Source organism: Macaca fascicularis, chromosome 4, assembly GCF_037993035.2.
Source record: "Macaca fascicularis isolate 582-1 chromosome 4, T2T-MFA8v1.1".
NCBI classification, from domain to species: Eukaryota; Metazoa; Chordata; class Mammalia; order Primates; family Cercopithecidae; genus Macaca; species Macaca fascicularis.
The window spans coordinates 104,380,880-104,403,441 of NC_088378.1; the positions used below are offsets into that span (position 1 = coordinate 104,380,880).

The 22,562-nt window shown below is 37.4% G+C and overlaps 1 protein-coding gene across 21 annotated transcripts in view; it reads right to left on the reverse strand.

Moving 5' to 3' along the window:
• Positions 1-4,030: 4,030 nt before the first annotated feature.
• Positions 4,031-22,562, reverse strand: part of FAM135A (family with sequence similarity 135 member A) — a 134,106-nt gene continuing 115,574 nt past the window's right edge. For all 21 annotated transcript variants that reach the window (XM_074037700.1, XM_045391098.3, XM_074037697.1 and 18 more), the window contains 2 exons: positions 8,365-8,478; positions 4,031-5,487 (listed from right to left, as the gene is read on the reverse strand). In XM_074037700.1, coding sequence (XP_073893801.1) covers positions 5,282-5,487; positions 8,365-8,478 — 320 coding nt within the window. In that variant the 3' untranslated portion in view covers positions 4,031-5,281. The remainder of the gene's footprint in view (positions 5,488-8,364; positions 8,479-22,562) is intronic.

Here is a 22,562-nt window from a genome sequence, read left to right on the forward strand (position 1 = left end):
TTCCATTGCAGAAAGGCTCTTAATCAGAACAAGATTATTATATTAGTTATCTATTGCTGCCTCACAAATTATCCCAAAATTTACTGGCTTAAAACAATAAACAGTTATTCTCTGACAGTTTTTGTGGATCAGGAATCTAGAAGCCAGAGTGACTGTGGTTCCGGGTCCTAAATGAGGTTGCGGCCGAGCTGTTGGCTGGAGTCCCAGTCTCATATAAATGCACAACTAAGGGAGTATCTGCTTCCAAGCTCGTTCACATGATTATTGGCAAGATTTGGTTCCTTGTGGACTTTGGACTGGAAACTTTCTCAGTTATTTGTTAAGTGGGCTTCTCCAAAGGCTATCTTGCAACATGGCAGCTGGCTTTCCACAGGACAAATGAACTAAAGAGCAAGGAAGACCCCTCAAAATGGATGCTCTGACCTTCTGTAATCTCATCTCGGTAGTGACATCCCACCACTTCTACTGTATCCTATTATTAGGTCCAGCCTACTCTCAAAAGGGGATTACACAGGGGCTGCAACAGTGACCCATTCTGTGGACATCACTCAGCCTCCTTCCCCCACAACAGCTGTGGACTCAGTAACAAGGTAGCCATGGTGGCAAGAATAGAGACATACATGTACTTTTAACACCGTCTTTCTTCTGTCATGACTGCTTGGCTACTACCACTACTTACCAACTGCAGTGACCAACTTGATCCCCTGATATACTTTTATGTGGCCTGGGTGGCAGGTCTGACAATGAAATCCTACTGTTATGAAGGAGGATTTATTCTTACAGGAATAAATTTATTCTTACAGGAACAGACAATTATTCTGCATTTAGAGTGCTTTCCTTGATTTATGCTTGCTATATACTCCACCTGTGGACTTACTGAATACCTTAACACACTACTCCATGTTTAATACAATATCCTACACAACATTGCTTCTTACCGAAGAACTCATTTTCCCGTGAAAGATGTAAAGCAGGGGACTAATGCCTGCGGGATTCACAGTCTTATGTATTCCATCATCCAAAAGCAACCGATTTTATGAAATGAGGGACAACCTTATTGAAGGTTGTTTTGGAACCAGGTGAGAAAATACACTTTGGGATACTGCCCTAAAGGATTTGTCATATTTTCCAAATGAATTAACGGTATTTGGTGATATCTCTTCTGTTGACAGAATAACAGAGATCAAAGAGTAGAAAAGGGTCTGACTTCTTGCTATTGCGTTTGACTCACTGATATATTTTGCTTTCCATTGTGGGAGAGGAGAGACAAGCTCCCATGGCCCCTGAACATGCCTATATATTATTACTGAGTGTGCCAGACTGCAAGTCTTATCCATCTCCTGATACTAAGCAGTTTCTGTAGCTAGTCATATAGGCACCTAAGTAGGTCAAGGCAGTCACGGCATTACTACCATTTAACTGCTGCTACCTGGGGGAGAGAGACTAGCTTGTTTGTTGTTTGTTTAAAAACCGCTTGATTCTTGATCCTGGATTCTTCTGTAATGCAACCCCCAATGTGCATATACGTCATCTGGCCCTCTGCATCACACTGTGGGAATTGGGCTACAGGAACTGATGCAAATATGCGAACACTCTGGCTTCTATTTTGCTGTAATAAAGCTGTTTTGTCTTTTGCCCAGGAGTATCCTGTCAGCATCCATGAAACTGCAGCAACCTAGCCTGTAACCTTGCAAGTAGGATAAAATCTCAGACCCTTTACTGCGCTTGCCAGCCATCTCTGTGACTCCAGGTTCTGTTGGCATAGCAATTTTTGTGCCCAGCTGGAATTGCCACTCAGCCATTTTGAACTCATTCCTCTAGGTAAGGTTAGAGAAAGTGGTGATGATGCTAGCTGGAGTGATTGTCCCTGATGACCATGGAGAAAAGAGAGTAGGGAGAAGAGTATAACCAGAAGTCAGGGGGTCTCCTGGAATACCTCCTCGCAATACCATGGTTTTATATTTTATTTTAAAAAATACCATGCTGAATGGTAAAAGTTACATATAAGACGATTACAACCATATATCGGCAAGACCACCCACACCTCAGAGCCGCTGTCATCCACTGGATACATAAATCTGATCAGCAGAGGTGCTGGTTGAACACAAAGAAAACAGAAAATAGTTGGCAGTGGTGAGAAGTCATAACCATCCAGATTCACGACCAGTGACAGGACTGAGTACTGTATTTGCGATGTGTTATTAGAGAAATTTGGGACATAAAACGTGATGCTGCTTTTACACTATCCTGAAAATTTTCATTCAGTTGGTCTGTAATAAGGTCCTGGAATGTGTATTTTTACAGTAGTCCAGGTAATTCTTACCATGGACACTTGCAAAGAACTGTTCTATTTTCTTCCTCACTGGCTCATGCATGTCTATAAAATTTTCTTATTTCATATGTATATATATATTTTAGTTGGGGGTCTCCCTGTCACCCAGGCTGTAGTGCAGTAACTCACTGCAGCCTGGAACTCCTGGACTCAAGTGATCCACCCACCTCAGTCTTCCAAGTAGCTGGGACTACAGGTGCATGCCACCAGGCTCAGTTAAATTATTTTGTAGAGATAGGGTCTTGTTATGTTGCCCAGGCTGGTCTTGAATTCCTAGCTCAAGCGATCCTCTCACCTCAGCCTCCCAAAGTGCTGGGATTACAGTCATAAGCCACTACACCCAGGTTCTTTCCTCTCTTATCATACTGTTATGATGTATAGGGGTGGGGGTTAGGTCACAATTTTGTTTATGAGTTGCAAACTATTGAGATGAGATTATTACAGAATCAGAGAACATCACACTGAGGTCCTGGACTTAAAACTGGATGAGGGATAGTAGTACTATGTCAGAAAGATGAATTTTCAATGTGTACATATGGAGAGACAATTATGCTTGCAGATGTTGGGAAGAAAAAAGATGGACTACATTACACCTGATGTGTTTATATTTGGTGCTGTCATCAAACCAATTTCCTATGTTTGGTTAACCTTGGTAGAATCAAGGGTCCTATTTTCTACTGTGGAAACTAACGAGGTCAGATACACCTGCTGTCTTTGATGCCTGACAGCCCAAGCACTGGCACAAGACTTAAACTTGGTCAGTTGGATATTCTACTACGCTTTGAATCTGAAGTAATAAAACAAGTACTTGAAATCCAGTTTTCAGGGTCATCCTGGCTAGAGAAGAATACAGTCATTTAGGTCTTTTTGAGGTCATCAGAACTTGGCTATGATTTTGGTCATCTACTTTCCTTTGGCTTCTATTTGTTTTCCAAACCTGGCTCTCCAGCCCTTCCATCAATTCTGTGCTACCTGATCCTCTTCCAATAAATTATTTTTCTGCTTAGGTTGATTATAATTTTTTTGTTGTTGTTTGCAACCAAGAACTCTTACTGGTATACTTCAATGAGATTCTCTAAAGTAAGAGTCAGTAATACCACTTCAGATAATCGTTTCCTCTCTCCCCTAGAACTGCACCCCATCTCCCACAGTCTGAATTTGGAAGTGAATAGTGTGTGATGGTTTCCCAGATAAATCAAATAAGTTAAATTTGTTAGATTTTAAACCATGAACACAAATGTGCTTTTAAAACTGTATTAAAATAACCAAAAACTAATCAACCAACTATGGTAAGAGCAATCTCCACTACAAATACTATTTATATGATTAAGAACGAGTCATTTGATAAACCTGAAAATTATCCAAACTTAGAATATGCACATTTCAAACTCAGAGCCAAGATACAGGAATATAAAAACTGTGCTTGGCAAAAATATGTGGTGGCTAATTAATATATTTACATTTTCTAGTTATAATGCACTTGGGATATTAGTTTATGAAAATTTTGAGTACTTTCTAAAAAGTAAATAATTATCAATAGCAATCAAAATTATTTTAACTGTAATACTTAATATATACAAAATATGTAAATTACAAAAATACAAAGGCTATAAGTTATACAATTAGGCTGGTCTATCTTGTAAATAAAATATATATACCTCTAGTATTCTGAGAATAAGCAAAGGATTACAAGTGTTGTAGCTGTTCCTCCAGATAGCCATTTGTTCATTTATTAACACCAGAGGCAATAACACAACGCTAAAAATAAACATGCATCAATTGTACAATAAATACTTACAAAAACCTCTGTCTGTCACAATTAGTGAGTGCAAACAGAACTTATACCCAACCTTAGTGCATTTTTATTTTCACAAGTAAAACAGAAAAGGAAAATAGTGAATTTAATGCTATTCAGCACCTTTAGTAAAGTCAAAAGACTCAACATCTCCATATATCAAAAACATTTGCATCTGTATCACCAAACATGTAAAGTTAATTATTTTGTTCCATTTTTAACATGAATTATTTTATTTACATTACTTTTTAGTTCAATAAATTTTAACAATATTTAAAAATTATCTAAATTCATAAAAGTATTTCATAAATTTCAACATTTAATTATTATGTACATATAAGGAAGTCCATGAAAAAAGTTAAAAGAAAATGTAGTCATAAAGTTCAAGCAACATTACCAATTTAGCAAAAATTCCAACCAAATCAAGGCAGAGGGCATTCAAACATTCAAAAATCTTTATCTGCTGCCAACATGAACAGGAAAATTTCCAGTAATAAAAGTCAGTATGAGAAATAATGTTGAAATCACCAGTAGAAAATATATTTTAATAGGCATGACGTATGTTTAAGCAACAGTAATGACTTTATAGAAAACTTTTATGACACTGTCATATATGAACTACCTGGTTTGATTGTATGATAAAGGTGTATTTTAGAACTACAGAAGTTGATTTCAAAAAATATATTGTAGCAGCCATAATTTTATTTCCAGTTAAAACACAGTAACATGTGAAAAGTAAAATTTATAATTAACTAAATAATACCCCCAGTATTAGAAAATTTTAAATCTCACGCTATTCTAGCAATAATGGTCTCTAATATAATGTAGTCTGATGTAAGAATTGTGGAAAGCCGATAATAAACAATCAGACATAGGTATGGGCTTAAAGTTTCACTGAAATACTTAGGTAGCAAAATATATGAAAAAGTAATAGAAAAGTAAAAAGATAAAATTAAAAAATATTGCACAGCCACATTACCTAGAAAGTAAAGTTGATGTTTAAAAAGCACTAAACATGGATGATATAAATTATCTTCCATATAAAAAGGTATAAATATTTCTTAGAACTTATCAGCATCTACATTTTAATATAATACATTATTTGAAACATTGTTGAATGAGGTAATTGTCCAGTCGCTAACAATGCTTTTATACTATTGGAAATATTTGAGGGCAGCAACCAGAAAGAATTTCTCTAAAAAGATTTCCGAATCAAGAACAGCTATATGTGCAGCTCTCCCAATGAGTGAATCAGCTGTATTGGGCAATGCATTGATGACATTATAGCGAACCAAATTACAGTCCTTGCTTTGCAGAACTGGGCGAAGCAAATTGTGGATCATTTCGGAATAGATCTGCCCTGTGGAACCAACAGAAAAAAGGAAAATTAGTTCACATAAGTAACTGAAAAAAAAAAACCTATGCCAATTTTTAGATAAGTTATAAAATTTAGTTACATTATTTCCATATAAAGCAGAAAAATGGCTGTTTTTAAAAAGGTTTAATTTTCCTTCAACTATCATTTTTGGGACTGTTTATAGAAAATATAAGTAATCACATTATCTAGTCAAGTGGAAATAACAAATTTATTATACATTATTCTTGAAATTTGAATTTTTTTTTTTTTTTTTGAGACGGAGTTTCACTCTTGTTGCCCAGGCTAGAGTGCAATGGCGTGGTCTCGGCTCACTGTAACCTCTGCCTCCCAGGTTCAAGCGATTCTCCTGTCTCAGCCTCCTCTGTAGCTGGGATTACAGGTGTGTACCACCACACCTGGTTAATGTTTATATCTTTAATAGAGTCAGGGTTTCACCATGTTGGTCAGGCTGGTCTTGAACTCCTGACCGCAGGCAATCTGCCCACCTCAGCCTCCAAAAGTGCTGGGATTACAGGCATGAGCCACTGCGCCCAGCCGAAATTTGGTATTTTTAACTCAAAGCAATGCCTATAACAAAGAAATAATTTTCTTTTAACATTAAGTCACTTATAACTCATTAAACAATTATGAAAATAAGCCAGCCATGGTGAGACATTTTGATAAGGCAAAATTATAAACTTGGCCTACAGCAAATACTTTAAAAATGTTTCTGTGGCAGTCAAAACTTCCAAATTATTTTAAGAAAGAATAGCAACCTCCTATAGTCAGATGAACAACGTGAGCTTGGCTCAAATAACAAACAGGATCTTTTGTTTGGTCTGCGGGTTTATTTAGTACTTGTGCTCCTCTCTCCTTATTTTTGGCTAATTTTTTTTGTTTTGTTTTGAGACAGGGTGTCACTCTATTACCCAGGCTGGAGTGCAGTGGCATGATCACAACTCACTGCAGCCTCCACATCACAGGCTCAAGCGATCCTTCCATCTTAACCCTCCTGAGTAGCTAGACCACACAGGCACGCACCACCGTTTAAATTAGCCTAGCTAATGTTTTATTTTTGGTAGACATGGGGTCTTGCTATGTTGCCTAGGCTAGTCTCAGACTCCTGGACTCAGGTGAGCCTCCTGCCTCAGCCTCCCAAAGTGCTGGGATTACAGGCATGAGCCACTGCGCCCAAACTACGTTTTGCTAATTCTTACAATGGATTTACTGAGGTCATACTAAGCACATAAAAGATAAAGATGAGAACGCATCCACATAAATGTATAAACTGCCTTCTAAGGGGCAAAACATAATGCTTATGCACTACTATATATTAGTAAATGAGTACTAACAGTGTCCATGGAACCTGTGAGCTTTAGAGAGGTAAATATTAAACTTCAGAGGACAGGTAGGATGCGGCCTGAGGAATGACAAGAAGGGAAAAGTACACAGAAGCACAATCAGATAGAGAAGAGAGGTGTTTAAGAGAAAGACTGACTTAATATATACTCATCAAAAACTTTTTACTCCCACCTCTCCTCTTAGTTTTCATTGTGAATCAGGTTGGATTTGTGGTTCCATGCTATTTTAAAAATATGTTAATACGGGAAGAGGTCTAAACATATCTTCATCATTTGATTTCCCCTGTTCCCCAATGTCACAGAACCTTATTGTTAAGATAAGGGACATTTATCTAGTTTCAGCTACTCATCTGAAGGTTAAGCCTCTTCTGAATTTTTTCCTTAGGTGGACTCTAGCCTTTGCTAGAACAGAAGTTAAGAAAAGGTTATTTTGATGTCACAAATGTACAATAAAGGAGTACTTACCATGTACCAGGCACCATGTTAGGCACTGCCAATAAAAATATGCTTAAGAGAGTTCTTGCCTTAAGGAGCTGTTCACCATCACAATGTAGAAAAATAAAGAATTAAGAGTTTAAAATCAGCCTCATTCCAAAAACGGATTTGAGACAATAATGAGAGGTAGGAGATCAGGTGTTTTTTTGTTTTTTTTTGTTTTTTTTTTTTTGAGACAGAGTTTTGTTCTTGTCTCCCAGGCTTCGGTGCAATGGCGCAATCTCAGCTCACTGCAACCTCCACCTCCTGGGTTCAAGCTATTCTCCAGCCTCAGCCTCCCAAGTAGCTGGGATTACAGGTACTTGCCACCATGCCCGGCTAGTTTTTGTATTTTTAGTAGACGGGGTTTCACTATGTTGGCCAGGCTGGTCTTGAACTCCTGACCTCAGGTGATCTGCCTGCTTCAGCCTCTCAAAGTGCTGGGATTACAGGCGGGAGCCACCACACCCAGCCGGAGACCAGGTTCTTGACCTAAGTCTGTAATTAACTAACTGACTTTGGCTAAGCCACTTAGTATCTCTGGGCTTTAGTTATAAAATGAGCAAACAGGACTCAAGTTTCCTTCTGGCTCCAAATGGCTATAATCTAAATTTATTTTGTTATTCACAAAGAGCAAAAGAACAAATAAATAAAGTCTTTATCATTTACTATCGGTAAAGAGGGGCAAATCCTTGCTGCCACCTTTGTGTAAAAGTGAGGTACAGCAGAACATGTGACAAGGATGACCGCAATTGTCAGTCCCAATAATTCAGAGGAAATCAAAGTATGAACTACGTCTGAGGCAGCAAAATGGAGAAGCGTTTGTAATTAGATGAAAGAACTTCTTCATTGGTAAAGGCAGTTCACATGGCAGGTGAGAAGAAAGGAAGAGAAATGGAAGAAGGATAGCTGTTAATATAAGTGGGTGGAAAGGAAGTAATAGGAAAGAGAAGAGTGACAGATAAGAGAGAAAGTGACTACAAGAAAAATTTCAGAAAGAGCTCATTAATACCTATAACTCTTTGAAATACTTTTATTCCATTACCTGACTGTTTGTCCTTTAAAGCTGTTTTACACATTTCAATGCGGGCAGAGTGATAAGGAACATAGCGATCCTGTAGAGATCCCACTAGCACAACATTTTTGAAATAATGAAGCCCTGTGAATAGAATATAATAAATTATCATGCAGTAGTTAACCAGATTTAAAACAAGTTATTAGTATCATATTAAGTGACCAAAACATAAATTTCCTTAGCAGTACTAAGTTTCTGTCTTTGTCAATACTTGATGAATCCTTTCTCCAAATTTCTACATGTTCTCTACAAAAAACCCTACTTCACTGTTATGTAGTGTTGATGCTGAGTGAGAATGTGTGTTTGCACTGGGAGCAAGCACTGTTGCTCAGTGGTGTGGAGATAGGCAGGAAACAGAATATGTGGACTAATATTCTATAGAAAGTATTCCATGATATTCTTACCTTCCAAAAGGTATTCATCAACATTTAGGACTATTTCCAAAGAAACAAAATTATACTCTTCCATTAAACAAAACACTTTATAAGAAATCATTTAAAGCTGACTTTTTACTTTCATTTATAACACTTGCCTAATATGATTTATATTTTCTTTTTTAAAATTTTTATTATTTTTTGAGATGGAGTCTCGCTTTGTCGCCCAGGCTGGAGTGCAGTGGTGTAATCTCGGCTCACTGCAACCTCTGCCTCCTGGGTTCAAGTGATTCTCATGCCTCAGCCTCCTGAGTAGCTGGAATTACAGATGTGGGCCACCACACCTGGCTAATTTTTGCATTTTTAGTAGAGATGGGGCTTCACCATATTGGCCAGGCTGGTCTTGAACTCCTGGCCTCAAAGTGATCCGCCCACCTTGGGCTCTCAAAATGCTGGGATTACAGGAATGAACCACCACTCCTGGCCTAAAGATCTTAATCTTGGGAAAAGTATGGATTCACACACAGCCAAGTGTGACAGTATGATACTATCTATGCCAAAAATAAGGCCATCCTTCCTTTTTCCTAATGAGACTATACCACTTTTTTGGGGGAGGTGACATTTTGAATGTATACAATCCTAAAAAGATAAATGAAATAATCAAGTATCTATTAGAGAAGTTAATTGAACATATGTTTAAAATAATATTGTATAAAATATTAAGAAAAAATGACTCCTCTCCCACCTTCATTCTTACATCTCATGACACAATTTGACACCAATATATTCATCATTATCAGTGCCACTTTGGGAATCATCTATGTGTCCTAGAGCACAGGTATTCATACATTTACCTCTGGAGTCATCTAAGACTCTCTGTGGTGTAGATAGGTGTGTATAGCTTTAAGAAAACTGATTTCCAGGATGGGCGAGGTGGCTCATGCCTGTAATCTCAGAATTTTGGGAGGTCGAGGGGGAAAAATTGCCTGAGCCCAGGAGTTTGAGACCAGCCTGGGCAACAAAGTGAGATCCTGTCTCTACGAAATTACGAAAATTAGCCAGGTGTGGTGCTGCATAACTGTAGTCTCAGTTACTCAGGAGGCTGAGGTGTGAGGACCCCTTGAGCCCAGGAGGTGCAGGCTGCAGTGAGCCATGGTTGCAGCACTGCACTCCAGCCCAGGTGACAGAGCAAGAGCTTGTCTCTAAAAATAAAAAAGAAAAAAAGAAAATTGATTTCCAGATCCCAACCTCCAGATGAGCTCTTTTCTAAAAGTGACTTGACTTTCTCCTACTTTACAAGATAAAGATATTATCTCTCCAATCTATTTCAGATCTTATTAAGGTATATGGCCCTAGGGTATAAAAGTCTCTGGAAAACCAAGCAAAATATAAAGTCTAACTTTTTCTGACAAAAAGTCAATTTGAGTTGACTGTTTGACAGTGAGAAATGGCTTTGCCAATTGGATTTTATGGCATGCATTTCCCATAAATTGAATGAGCTAAATCTATAATTCCAATAGAATGAGCTGAGATTTCATATTTTATGAAAATATAATGTCCAGGTATGGTGGCTCACGCCTATAATCCCAGCACTTTGGGAGGCCGAGGGTGGACCACCTGAGGTCAGGAGTTCGAGACCAGCCTGGCCAACATGGCAAAACCCCGTCTCTACTAAAAACACAAAAATTAGCTAGCACGGTGGCAGGTGCCTGTAATCCCAGCTACTCAGGAGGCTGATGCAGGAGAATTGCTTGAACTCGGGAGGCGGATGAGCCAATATCGCACCATTGCACTGCAGCCTGGGCGATAGAGCGAGACTCTGTTTCAAAAAACAAAAACAAAAACCAAAAAACCCCCCAAAAACCAAATAAATGAACCTGTACCTGGACCTTATACTCCTCTATTACCCATTTCTTGGCACACTGTTGTAACAAAATTCTTCATGAGTTTTCTATGTGTCTCCCTTCTCTTCCTTTCCTCCGGTTCTTTACTTAACCTATTCCCAGAAGTCTTTCTTCCTAATTACCCCATATAAATTGCTCTTTCAAGATCACGAATGACCTCGACAATGCTAAAAGTTTAAGGGTCAATTCTCAGGCCTCATCTTGTTTGACCAAATTTTAATTCTACCTGGTAGCCTGAATTTGCATCCAAAATACAATGGTTATTTCAGGCCAGTATGTCTTCTCCAAGTAAGTGAAAATAAGTAACTGAGAGATCACCCTGTGTTAGTGATTTGAATATAAGGCAGCACTCTCCTTTCTGATGGGTAATTTTAGGAGAAAACAAAACTTACTTTGTTTTCAGGCATATATGACATTTTATTCTTTACTCATCATTCTCTCTGCTTTTAATTATCATTTTTATATCTGCTCATCAAATCTAAATTTCTGGCCTGCTTTTCTTGCCAGATAACTTGACACAAAGCTTTGTGTCACTTTAACATTCACTATTCCTAACACCAAATTCTATTTCCAAAATTTCGCTTGCTATCTTAAATTCTTTATTCTATAAGCCTATTCTTATTCTAGTCCAATGAGAAATATTGGCCAGCTTTAATTACTAATTCCCTCATATATACTGCATCATCAAGTTTGGCTTGCTTCATATGTAGTATATGTTGCTTTCTCTTCTTACCAGTATCACTGCTATTCTCTACTTGCTGGTCTCATGACTTCCATTATAAATTTCTTTCCTGAGTTTTATTTTATATGTTTCCTTCAAGTTAAATTTTATTTTTAATTTTTTGGAAGAATTTTAAATTTATATCTGCTTCCTTTTTCTTTAAAAAAAGATTTTGTAATGTTTAGAAAATTTCACATCCATTATAAAAATTAAGTTATGCAATATGTCTGGGAGGGATAAAAAAGTGACCATATCTTTGGTTTGTCCCAGTTTAAAGTATCAGATTAAAATTATAAAGTATATGTCTTACCTCAAAAAATATCAATATTGGCTCCCATATATTAACGTCCACTCAATTTAGCTAAGTAGTCTTTAACATCAAAATCTGGCCCTAACTCTTGGTGGGAACTAGGAACTTACCCAAGTTGAGGCAGTCTAGTTGAGAAGAAAGGACATATTGGACTAGGGATCAGGAGACTGATTAGTTTAGGGTTAAAATCTGTATCTCTGAGAATATCATTTTATTTCAGCGTAGTATGGAACTACTGTTAATGAATGTAAACACATCAACAGGTTAAAGGAGAACTTCCTACGGTGTGCAGTTATAGGTGGGTCCAGAAACTGATCTGGTTAGCATTCTCAGATGACTGGGTAGGGCTGAAGTTCCCAGGCTGGTCCCCTCTGCTGGGGGAACAACCTGGTTGGTTCACTGGTTTATCTAATAATAGCTTACCCAATTGTGCTTTAAAAATATAATCATTTGCTGGCCGGGCGCGGTGGCTCAAGCCTGTAATCCCAGCACTTTGGGAGGCCGAGATGGGTGGATCACGAGGTCAGGAGATCGAGACCATCCTGGCTAACACCAGTGAGACCCCGTCTCTACTAAAAAATACAAAAAAAAAACTAGCCGGTCGTGGTGGCGGGCGCCTGTAGTCCCAGCTACTTGGGAGGCTGAGGCAGGAGAATGGCGCAGACCAGGGAGGCGGAGCTTGCAGTGAGCTGAGATCCGGCCACTGCACTCCAGCCTGGGCTACAGAGCGAGACTCCGTCTCAAAACAAAAACAACAACAACAACAACAACAACAACAACAACAAAAAATCATTTGCTATTGATGCCCTGATGTGAAAACAGTTGGAAGAAGAGGCTGGGTTAAACTGTTTTTAGTGCTCTATATTCAAAAAAAGATGTAAAATATTTTATTAATTTCTCTCCAAGTTAAAAAAAAATTAAAAATGTTATTGCTTAGTGCTGAACAAACAGTAGGCTCTCAAATATATTGATTAACAACAGATTTGATTTTTAATAATTCTGTAAGTGGCTCCTGAAATGTGTATTTCTCAAGAGTTCTGGATAGGTGACATATAACTGTGTTACCTCTCGCCCTACCCTTTTTCATTTTTAGAACTGAAGCAACTTTGGAACAACAAAGCAGTTTGGCTGGGTGCAGTGGCTCATGCCTGTAATCCAGCACTTTGGGAGGCCGAGGCGGGTGGATCACAAGGTCAGCAATTTGAGACCAGCCTGGCCAATATGGTGAAACTCTGTCTCTACCAAAGATACAAAAAATTAGCTGTGCATGGTGGTGGGCACCTGTAATCCCAGCTACTTGGTAGGCTGAGGCAGGAGAATTGCTTGAACCCAGAAGGTGGAGGTTGCAGTGAGCTGAGATCACGCCACTGTACTCCAGCCTGAGCAACAGAGCAAGACTCCATCTCAAAAAAAAAAAAAATCTTCAACTATTCCCCTTTACTAGCTCCTCTTGCCTTCCCCCAACCCCACTGCCGCCCCTGCTGCCATTCACTAAGGACACAGCTAACAGTTGTGTACAGGCATGCCTCATTTTTTTGCATTTTTCTTAACTGAGGTTTATACAAAGGGTTTCTTATCAAAAGCAGAAACCAGACTCAATTGTATCTGGATTACTTATATAAGATACATTATTTAATGTCACTGATGTCTGTTCTTTCTGAAAATTCATAGTAATAAAACATTTTGCCAGATGTTTGTTAGTACTGTTTACAACTCCAGAAAATTGTACACTTAAAATGTTTAACTTTTTCAAATTCAGTATTTATAAAGCAATCACAGTTTTATACAGGTATACCTTGTTTAACTGTACTTCGCTTTACTGTGCTCTGCAGATATTATGTTTTTTACAAATTGAAGGTGGCAACCCTGCATTGAGCAAGTCCATTGGCATAATTTTTCCAATAGTACATATTCACTTTGTGTCTCTGTGTCACATTCTGGTAATTCTTACAATATTCAAACTTTTTCATTATATCTGTTACAGTGATCTGTGATCAGTGATCTTTGATGTTACTATTGGAATTGTTTTGCAATGCCATGAACCATGCCCGTATAAGACGGTGAACTTATGACTGCTCCACCAACGGGAGAGACATTTCCAGTCTCTCTCTCTTTCCTTGGGCCTCTCTAGTCCCTGAGACACAACTATATGGGAATTGGGCCTATCAATAACCCCACAATGGCCTCTAAATGCTCAAGTGAAAGGAAAAGTCACATGTTTCTCCCATTAATTATTTTTATTTTTTGAGACAGGGTCTCACCCTGACCCAGGCTACAGTGCAGTGGTGCAATCATGACTCACTGTGGCCTCTACCTCCTGGGCTCAAGGGATCCTCCCACCTCAACCTCCGAGGTAGCTGAAACGAGAGGTATGCGACAACACATTGGGTACATTTTTGTTTTTTTTTGTAGAAATAGGATCTCACTGTGTTGCTCAGGCTGATCTCAAACTCCTAGGCTTCAGTGATCCCCAGCCTTGGCCTCGCAAAGTTCTGGGATTACAGGCGTGAGCCACCATGCCTGGCTCTGTTTCTTACTTTAAATCAAAAGCTAGAAATGATTAAGCTTAGTGAGGAAGGCATGTCAAAAGCCAAGACAGGCTGAAAACCAGGCTTCTTGTGCAAAAGAGTTAGTCAAGATGTGAATGCAAAGGAAAAGTTCTTGAAGGAAATAAAAAGGGCTACTTTTCACTATTAAGCCGTTAAGAATTATATGAAACGGCTACTTTAAGCCGTTAAGAATTATATGAAATCTACTCTGTCTGTGCTCTATTAATGGAACAACAAAGCCTGGATTACAGCACATCTGTGTACAGCATGGGTTACTGAATATTTTAAGCCCACAGTTGAGACCTACAACTCAGGAAAAAAGATTCCTTTCAAAATATTATTGCTCATTAACAATCCCCGTACTCAACTAAGACCTCTCATGGAGATATACAAGGAGATTAATGATGTTTCCATGTGGGCTAACACAACATCTATTCTGCAGCCCAAGTGATCCATTAGTTATTTTGACTTTCAAGTCTGATTACTTAAGAAATACATTTTGTAAGGTGATAGCTGTCATAGGTAGTGGTTCCTCTGATGGATCTGAGCAAAGTAAAATGAAAACCTTTGGGAAAAAATTCACCATTACAGATGCCATTAAGAATATTCATGATTCATGGGAGGAGGTCAAAATATCAACATGAACAGAAGTTTGGAAGAGGCTGATTCCAGCCTTCATGGATAACTTTGAGGGGTTCAAGACTTCAGTGAAGAAAGTAACTACAGATGTGGCGGAAATAGCAAGAGAACTAGAATTAGAAATGGAGCCTGAAGATGTGACTGAATGGCTGCAATCTCATGATCAAACTTGAATAGACGAAGAGTTGCTTCTTATGGATGAATACAGAAAGTGGTTTCTTGAGATGGAATCTAGCCTGGTAAAGATGCTGTGACCATTGTTGAAATGACAACAAAAGATTTGGAATATTACATAAACTTAGTTGAAAAAGCAGTGGCAGGGTTTGAGAGGATTGATTCTAATTTTGAAAGAAGTTCTACTATGGGTAAAATACTATCAAACAGCATCATGTGCTACAGAGATATCTTTTGTGAAAGGAAGAGTCAATTAATGCAGCAAACCTCGTTGTTGTAATTTAAGAAATTGCCATAGCCACCTCAATCTTCAGCAACCACCATCCTGATTAGCAAAAACATTACGACTAGCTGAAGGCTCAGATAATCATTAGCATTTTTAACAATAAAGTATTTTAAAATTAAAGTATGCATTTTTTTTTAGACATAATGCTATTGTACACTCTGGACTATAGTATAGCATAAATATAACTTTGATATGCCCTGGGAAACCAAAAAAATTCACGTGACTCACCTTTTTTTATGGTGATATGGAACCAAATCCACAGTATCTCCAAGGCATGTCTGTATTTTGTTCCAAATTCCTTTTTTGGTATACACACGATTTATTTTTCATTTTAAAAATATAACTAGGATTATAGTAGTTATGCTATTTTATGTCTTTTTTTCCCTTAATATTTTGGGGACAGCTTTTCATGTTTGTATAAATAAATTTATCTCATTCTTTTAACTTCTACATGGAATTACCAGGATTAACTTTTAGTCCTATTTTCCTAGCGAAGGACATTTATGTCCATTCCACTTCAGAGGGGAACGGACATAAAAAAAGTATAACACTGCAATGAATAGCTTTTACCTAATTATGTGAGATTTCTGTAGGAAAAATCCCAAAAGTGGAATTGTTGAGTACATTCTTAAAATTCTGATAAATGTACTCTCCAAAAAGGTAATTTCTCCTTCCACCATTAATATATGAAGATTTCTGTTTCACACGCTCATCAATACTGTATAGCATCTTTTAAATTTTACCAACCTAAAGGCAAAAATGATTAACTTATTGTTTATTGGCCTTCCATATATATGTATTTTTAATTTTATTCTTTGGTAGCTAACTACCTCTTTTCTCTTTTGCCCATTTTTTTTCTGTTGGGTTGTTATGTATTAGGAACAGCAGTACACATTATACCACTCAGGCATAAACAATATTACATGTTACCTCCAGATGTGTGCTCTGTGAATTAATTATGTATTTGCCCGATCACATGATCATTTAAAACTTCCTCACAAATTTCCCATTAAGATTTTTAAAAGATTTCTATATTTTTAAGAATAAAAGGCATTACATTTTTCCAAATAAAATTACATTAAAGACATTTTTCAAAATAGCTCTTTGCAGAGATTCTGATGTACTTCTCTAGAGAAACACTACTAAGGTTTGGAATTACTGCTTTAGACTGAGATCCCTGCAAGAAGTGTCTATGGCTCCTCATGTTCACGCAGCTCAGTAGAAGTAGGCAAAATCAGTAAAGAATAGTCAGAGGATTTCAAAGATACCCTTTCACTCTCAGTTTCCATGATAATAAAATAAATGTAAAAATTCTGATACTGATTAAACACACGACGCTGTTATACTTCTAAATGTGATTCTTACGACAGTATCGTACTTTAAAAATACATTTTAAACTTGGTAACCAGTTTTTTAGTTATTCAACAAGTATATTAATACTAATATTGTGCTTTTACACAGAAGGTTTGTTTTTTATATTAGCCAAGAACCAAGTTAGTTAAATATATTATGGCCCTTTTTGAATCTTTTGGTTTCAATTTCTTGTCTAGCAGTGTTGGCTACAGAAGGCAAACTCAAAGTGAAGCATGGCAAGCTCCAGAGGTGCAGTGCTGACAGGAATTACAGCAGTACTTCACCTGTGTTGAAGTACAGCCAACAAAAATGCCGGAAGTCTACTTTGGGAGCTAATATTCTAGGTTCATCTTTTCTATACCTACCTTGATTCTAGCTCCTCAAAGACAACCTAGTTAACTGGTCTGTGGGTGAATACTTCACTGAGCCCCTCAAGTGCCTAATTATTTGTTGAACGGTTACCTTTAATTTGGGAAAGTGACAAGATTTCCCTATTTATAGGATGACATGGTTTAACCAGAAAAATTTGTAAGTATGTTGTTACTTTTTACCACGAAAAAGATTAAAATAAATCTTCCATATTGCTCTGGACTACATAACATAATTGATATATGAACACCTTCATTGCAACTTTCATCTTCATAATCTAAAGTCTTTCCAATTCTTCTGGCTACTCATTTGTTCTAAAACTTCAGAGTTTTAATGCAATTCACTTCGAGTCATTTTGTGTTTACTCTCTGGAACTGGCTAAAGCAGTGGTTCTAAACTGGTGATTTTCTGCCCCAAGGAATATTCTGCAGCATTTGAAGGTATTTTTGGTTGTCACTGCTGAGGGTGGAAAAGTGTATGTGCTACTGGCATCTAGTGGGCAGAGGCCAGGGATGCTGCTAAACATGCTACAATGTTCACAACAACCCCTGAAAATAAAGAATTCTCCAGCCCAGAATGTCAATAGTGTTGAAGCTAAGAAAACTCTGTACTTTTAAAACTGATATACTCTAAACAATATTAAACTATTCTTATTTTTACTCATTTTAAATAAATTTGAATGAATTTTCTTCCTAAAACAATGTTAGCTGATGCTGGTTCTTTCCCACACTTTCAGAAACAAAATATACATATTATTTACATATCAAAAGTGATACCTAAGATTAAATCCCTCTGTAATCTCCTGGATACAAAGAGTACTTTGTACCTCGGTAGGACAGCAGGAGCTTTATTTAATTTTTATACTTTATTGGTCAGAATTCAACAGCTGGTAAAAAGACTCTAAGCAAGTTGTTTTTAAGAAGATCTTAAAATAAGGATACTTTGTTTTTGAAATTCCAACAATGAATAGATTCTTTTTTGGCTATTTTGAGCCCTCATTATGGAATGTCAGAGTGGCCATGATTCCTCTCTCTGCTTTAGTAATATAACCTTGACTACTTTAACACTGGTGTCATCAAATGTCTGTATATTATATATTTATTTTACTTTTCGCATTGCTCTAGCTCCTTCATCTTTCTTTCCCCTGCTATTCAATGCTGAGATGCTTGTATGCTGCCTGCAAATTATTTACATATTCTATTAGCAATCTGTAGAATATCATAGGTTTTGTCAAAAGTTGCTATAAAAATTTAATGAATGTTTATAATTGTAATTCCTTAATCAGAATAGGTAATTTCCCTTTAAAAGTAACATTTCTGGCCGGGCGCGGTGGCTCAAGCCTGTAATCCCAGCACTTTGGGAGGCCGAGACGGGCGGATCACGAGGTCAGGAGATCGAGACCATCCTGGCTAACACGGTGAAACCCCGTCTCTACTAAAAAATACAAAAAACTAGCCGGGCGCGGTGGCGGGCGCCTGTAGTCCCAACTACTTGGGAGGCTGAGGCAGGAGAATGGCGTGAACCCGGGAGGCGGAGCTTGCAGTGAGCTGAGATCCGGCCACTGCACTCCAGCCTGGGCGGCAGAGCGAGACTCCGTCTCAAAAAAAAAAAAAAAAAAAAAAAGTAACATTTCTGTAACCCTTTACCAGATCTATTGTGTTCACAAGAAAAGGTAATTTCTCACCCAATAAATTTATGATTTTTATAAAAAATATAGTATTTCTCAATTGTTTTACAAAACACACAAATTACTTTAGGCTTTTAAAAAGCTTTCTTCATTTTAAAATAATGAACAGCTTTCAATAAAAGAAAAGCTATTAACTAATGATACGTTGCATAGAAAAAGACTGTTTCAAAAGGATGACCCACAGAAGAGGCTTTGCTTAAATAAAAAAGGCAAAAGGGCAAAAGCCTGAATTTTGATTTAGACAAGTAATTTTAGGTAAAAGAACAGAAAATTCGCTGTTCAGAAGAAACTGAAGCAATAATCAAATTAGGACATCCGAGACTGTAGCTTAAGAAGAATAAAATATAAAAAAGAAACGATCACTTTTGATTGTTTTAAACCATTAGAGAATAGCATATTGGTTAAGTACTCTTTTTCTTTGTTCTATGTTGTCCTGTTTTATTTATTTGTTTGATGTGAACCTAAATATTCTATTTTGTGAATAAAGTAATTATATGTAAATATACAGGCATAGCAACTTTCTAGGGATGGACTACTCATTTCTCACAATTCATTAGATGATGCCCCCCTGTTGCTCAAAAAACCCAAAACCCAACACCCCACATGAAATAGTTCGAGACACTTGTTTCAATCTCTACAACATTATAATTTTAAAATCAATTGAAATACTTGTTGATATTTAAAAGTGCAATTAGAGGCAGCTTCTTAAGTTCTTGAAAACATACATTGTTGGCTTAACATGATGCAGTGTGAACCATGCACGAATGCTTACTAGCTTTTCATAAAGCTAAGTGACCTCAGGCAAGTCATTCAATCTCTCTGTGCTTCAGTGTCCTCATCTACAAAGTGGGGACAATATTCCTACCCCAGAGAGTTAAATAAGCTAATATGTATGTGTGTTTAAATCATACCTAGAACGTGGTAAATGTTACATGTGTATTAGCTATTATTATTTTTCCAGTATTTTAGTATTAACCAATGCATTAGTCACAATTACCAGAAAATAGTACTTTTTTTCTTTTTGAGATGGAGTCTTGCTCTGTTGCCCAGGCTGGAGTATAGTGGCAGGATCTCAGCTCACTGCAGCCTCCAACTCCTGGGTTCCAGTGATTCTCCTGCCTCAGCCTCCTGAGTAGCTGGGATTACAGGTGTGTGCCACCACACTGGACTAATTTTTTTTGTATTTTTAGTACAGAAGGGTTTCACCATGTTGGCCAGAGTGGTCTCAAACTCCTGACCTCAGATGATCCACTCACCTCGGCCTCTCAAAGTGCTGGGATTATAGACATGAGCCACTGCGCCCAGCCAGAAAATAGTACTCTTTAATGTTTTTTCCCAAAATGGATATTAATTCAATTCAGGTATATACTAATAAACTTGTGAGTACAAAGATAAATCTTAAAACATAAAAACAATTTTAAGTCGTTCAAATAATTTTTATAGCTAGTAATATCAGCATTTAGATAAAAGTTTTGTTAAAAAATTTTTCCTAAAATAGATATATATTGTTTGTGTAAAAGTCAATTTTTGTAATCTATAATACCAGCGGTTTTTTTTTTTTTTTTTTGAGACAGAGTTTCAGTCTTGTTGCCTAGGCTAGAGTGCAATGGTGCGATCTCGGCTCACTGCATCCCACGCCTCCTGGGTTCAAGTGATTCTCCTGCCTCAGCCTCCCCAGTAGCTGGGATTATAGGCACCCACCACCACGCCTGGCTAATTTTATATTTCTAGTAGAGATGGGGTTTCACTAAGTTGGCCAGGATGGTCTCAAACTCCTTTCCTCAGGTGATCCACCTGCCTCAGCCTCCCAAAGTGCTGGGATTACAGGTGTGAGCCACCATGCCTGGCACTAGTGGGCTTTTTTTTTTAGTTTTTGAGACAAAGTCTGGCTCTACACCCCATGCTGGAGTGTAGTGGCATGACCTCAGCTGACTGCAACCTCCATATCTCTGGTTCAAGCAATTCTTGTGCCTCAGCCTCTGGAGTAGCTGGGATTACAGGTGCACATGCATGACCATGCCCGGCTAATTTTTGTATCTTTTGTAGAGATGGGGTTTCACCATGTTGCCCAGGCTGGTCTTTTTTTTTTTTTTTTTCTTTAGACGGAGTTTTGCTCTTGTTACCCAGGCTGGAGTGCAATGGCAAGATCTCGGCTCACTGCAACCTCTGCCTCCCAGGTTCAAGTGATTCTCCTGCCTCAACCTCCCGAGTAGCTGGGATTACAGGCATGTACCACCATGCCTGGCTAATTTTGTATTTTTAGTAGAGATGGGGTTTCTCCATGTTGGTCAGACTGGTCTCGAACTCCCGACCTCAGGTGATCTGCCTGCCTCAGCCTCCCAAAGAGCTGGCATTACAGCATGAGCCACCGTGCCTGGTGCCCAGGCTAGTCTTAAACTCCTAAGCCCAAGCAGTTCACCCACCTCAGCCTCCCAAAGTGGTGAGATTATAGGTGTGAGCTACTACACCCAGCTTATGATAGTAGTATTATTTAAGTCACTTCTTTTTTTTTTTTTTTTAACCATTTACCATTTACTAAGTTTTGAACGCTACAGAATCACTTTACACATATTATCTCACTTAATCCTTTTAATAATCTTGTGAGATACTACTATTCTCATTTTACCAATAAGGAAACTGGAGTTTATTTAAATTAGGTAGCCTAGTCAGTGTTTGAACTATAACTAATACCTATGTGTGATGTCTAAGTTTGCTTCTTAACGGTTTTAGACTAGTACAACCAGATCATGCATTATAAGGTGAATAATAAATTAATAACTTAACAAAATTGAACTAATCCTTAAGAAGAGCTCAAGTACAAAAGATATACTCACTCCTGTTAATAATTAGAAACTTATTAACACACATATCTATAAAGATGTGGAAGGCCATGGATTAATCTATATTGTAAAAATTTACAGTTACATTTTCTTTAGTTTAGATATTCTTATGCTGCTATTACTATTGCTAATTAAACTTTACTTTGTATAATGCTGTATAAAGACATAGACCTCAGGAACACTTATGTTCAGCTCTGCCTTTCACACATTTCCTAACCTGTCAGCAAAGGGTATGAACTCCATAGCTCCACACAATGGTTCTAGCTAATGTTGTTTTTCTCGCATGAGAAGTATATGCCATGTTTCATTTTGTAGGAATATCCTGTAATTTGATCAATCAAGTATATATTTCTGTATATTGTAAGAAACTTACCATTGATGCTTTGTATCATTACAAACAAAATAATAAAACCCAATCTATAAGAGAATTTTCCTTTCACTGATTCTAATAATAGTACCTATAATAATCATTCCCAAATCTCTTTCTCATATTAAGAACAACATTTAAGGCAGAATCCTGAAAAAGCTAAAGCAGGACTCAAAAGTAGTGGTATTTTCAATAACTAAATCTATTAATATCAAATATTTCAAGAGTAGAATGGAAGACATGGGTGATAGGAATGAGGATAAAAAAAGATGTAGATTTAAATGGCCAGGGCTTAAGTTCACAAATCCAAGTAACTTTGGACTTGGAACTACCAGTCGCTGATTATATGGGCTAGACTTACATCTTACTATATAATATTTAAACTGTTTTTGAATATTGAAAATAATATTAAAATATCATTGATTCATTTGTTAATCAATCGGTATATACTAGAAGAGCTATGGTACATACTGAATGTGTATGTAGGAAATGGGAATGAGCTGTCATGACAGATCCTACTTAAGGAAAGGAAGTTAAGACATAAAAATAACTGACATGAGATAAACTATAATGAGTATGGTAAAAGGTTGATTTA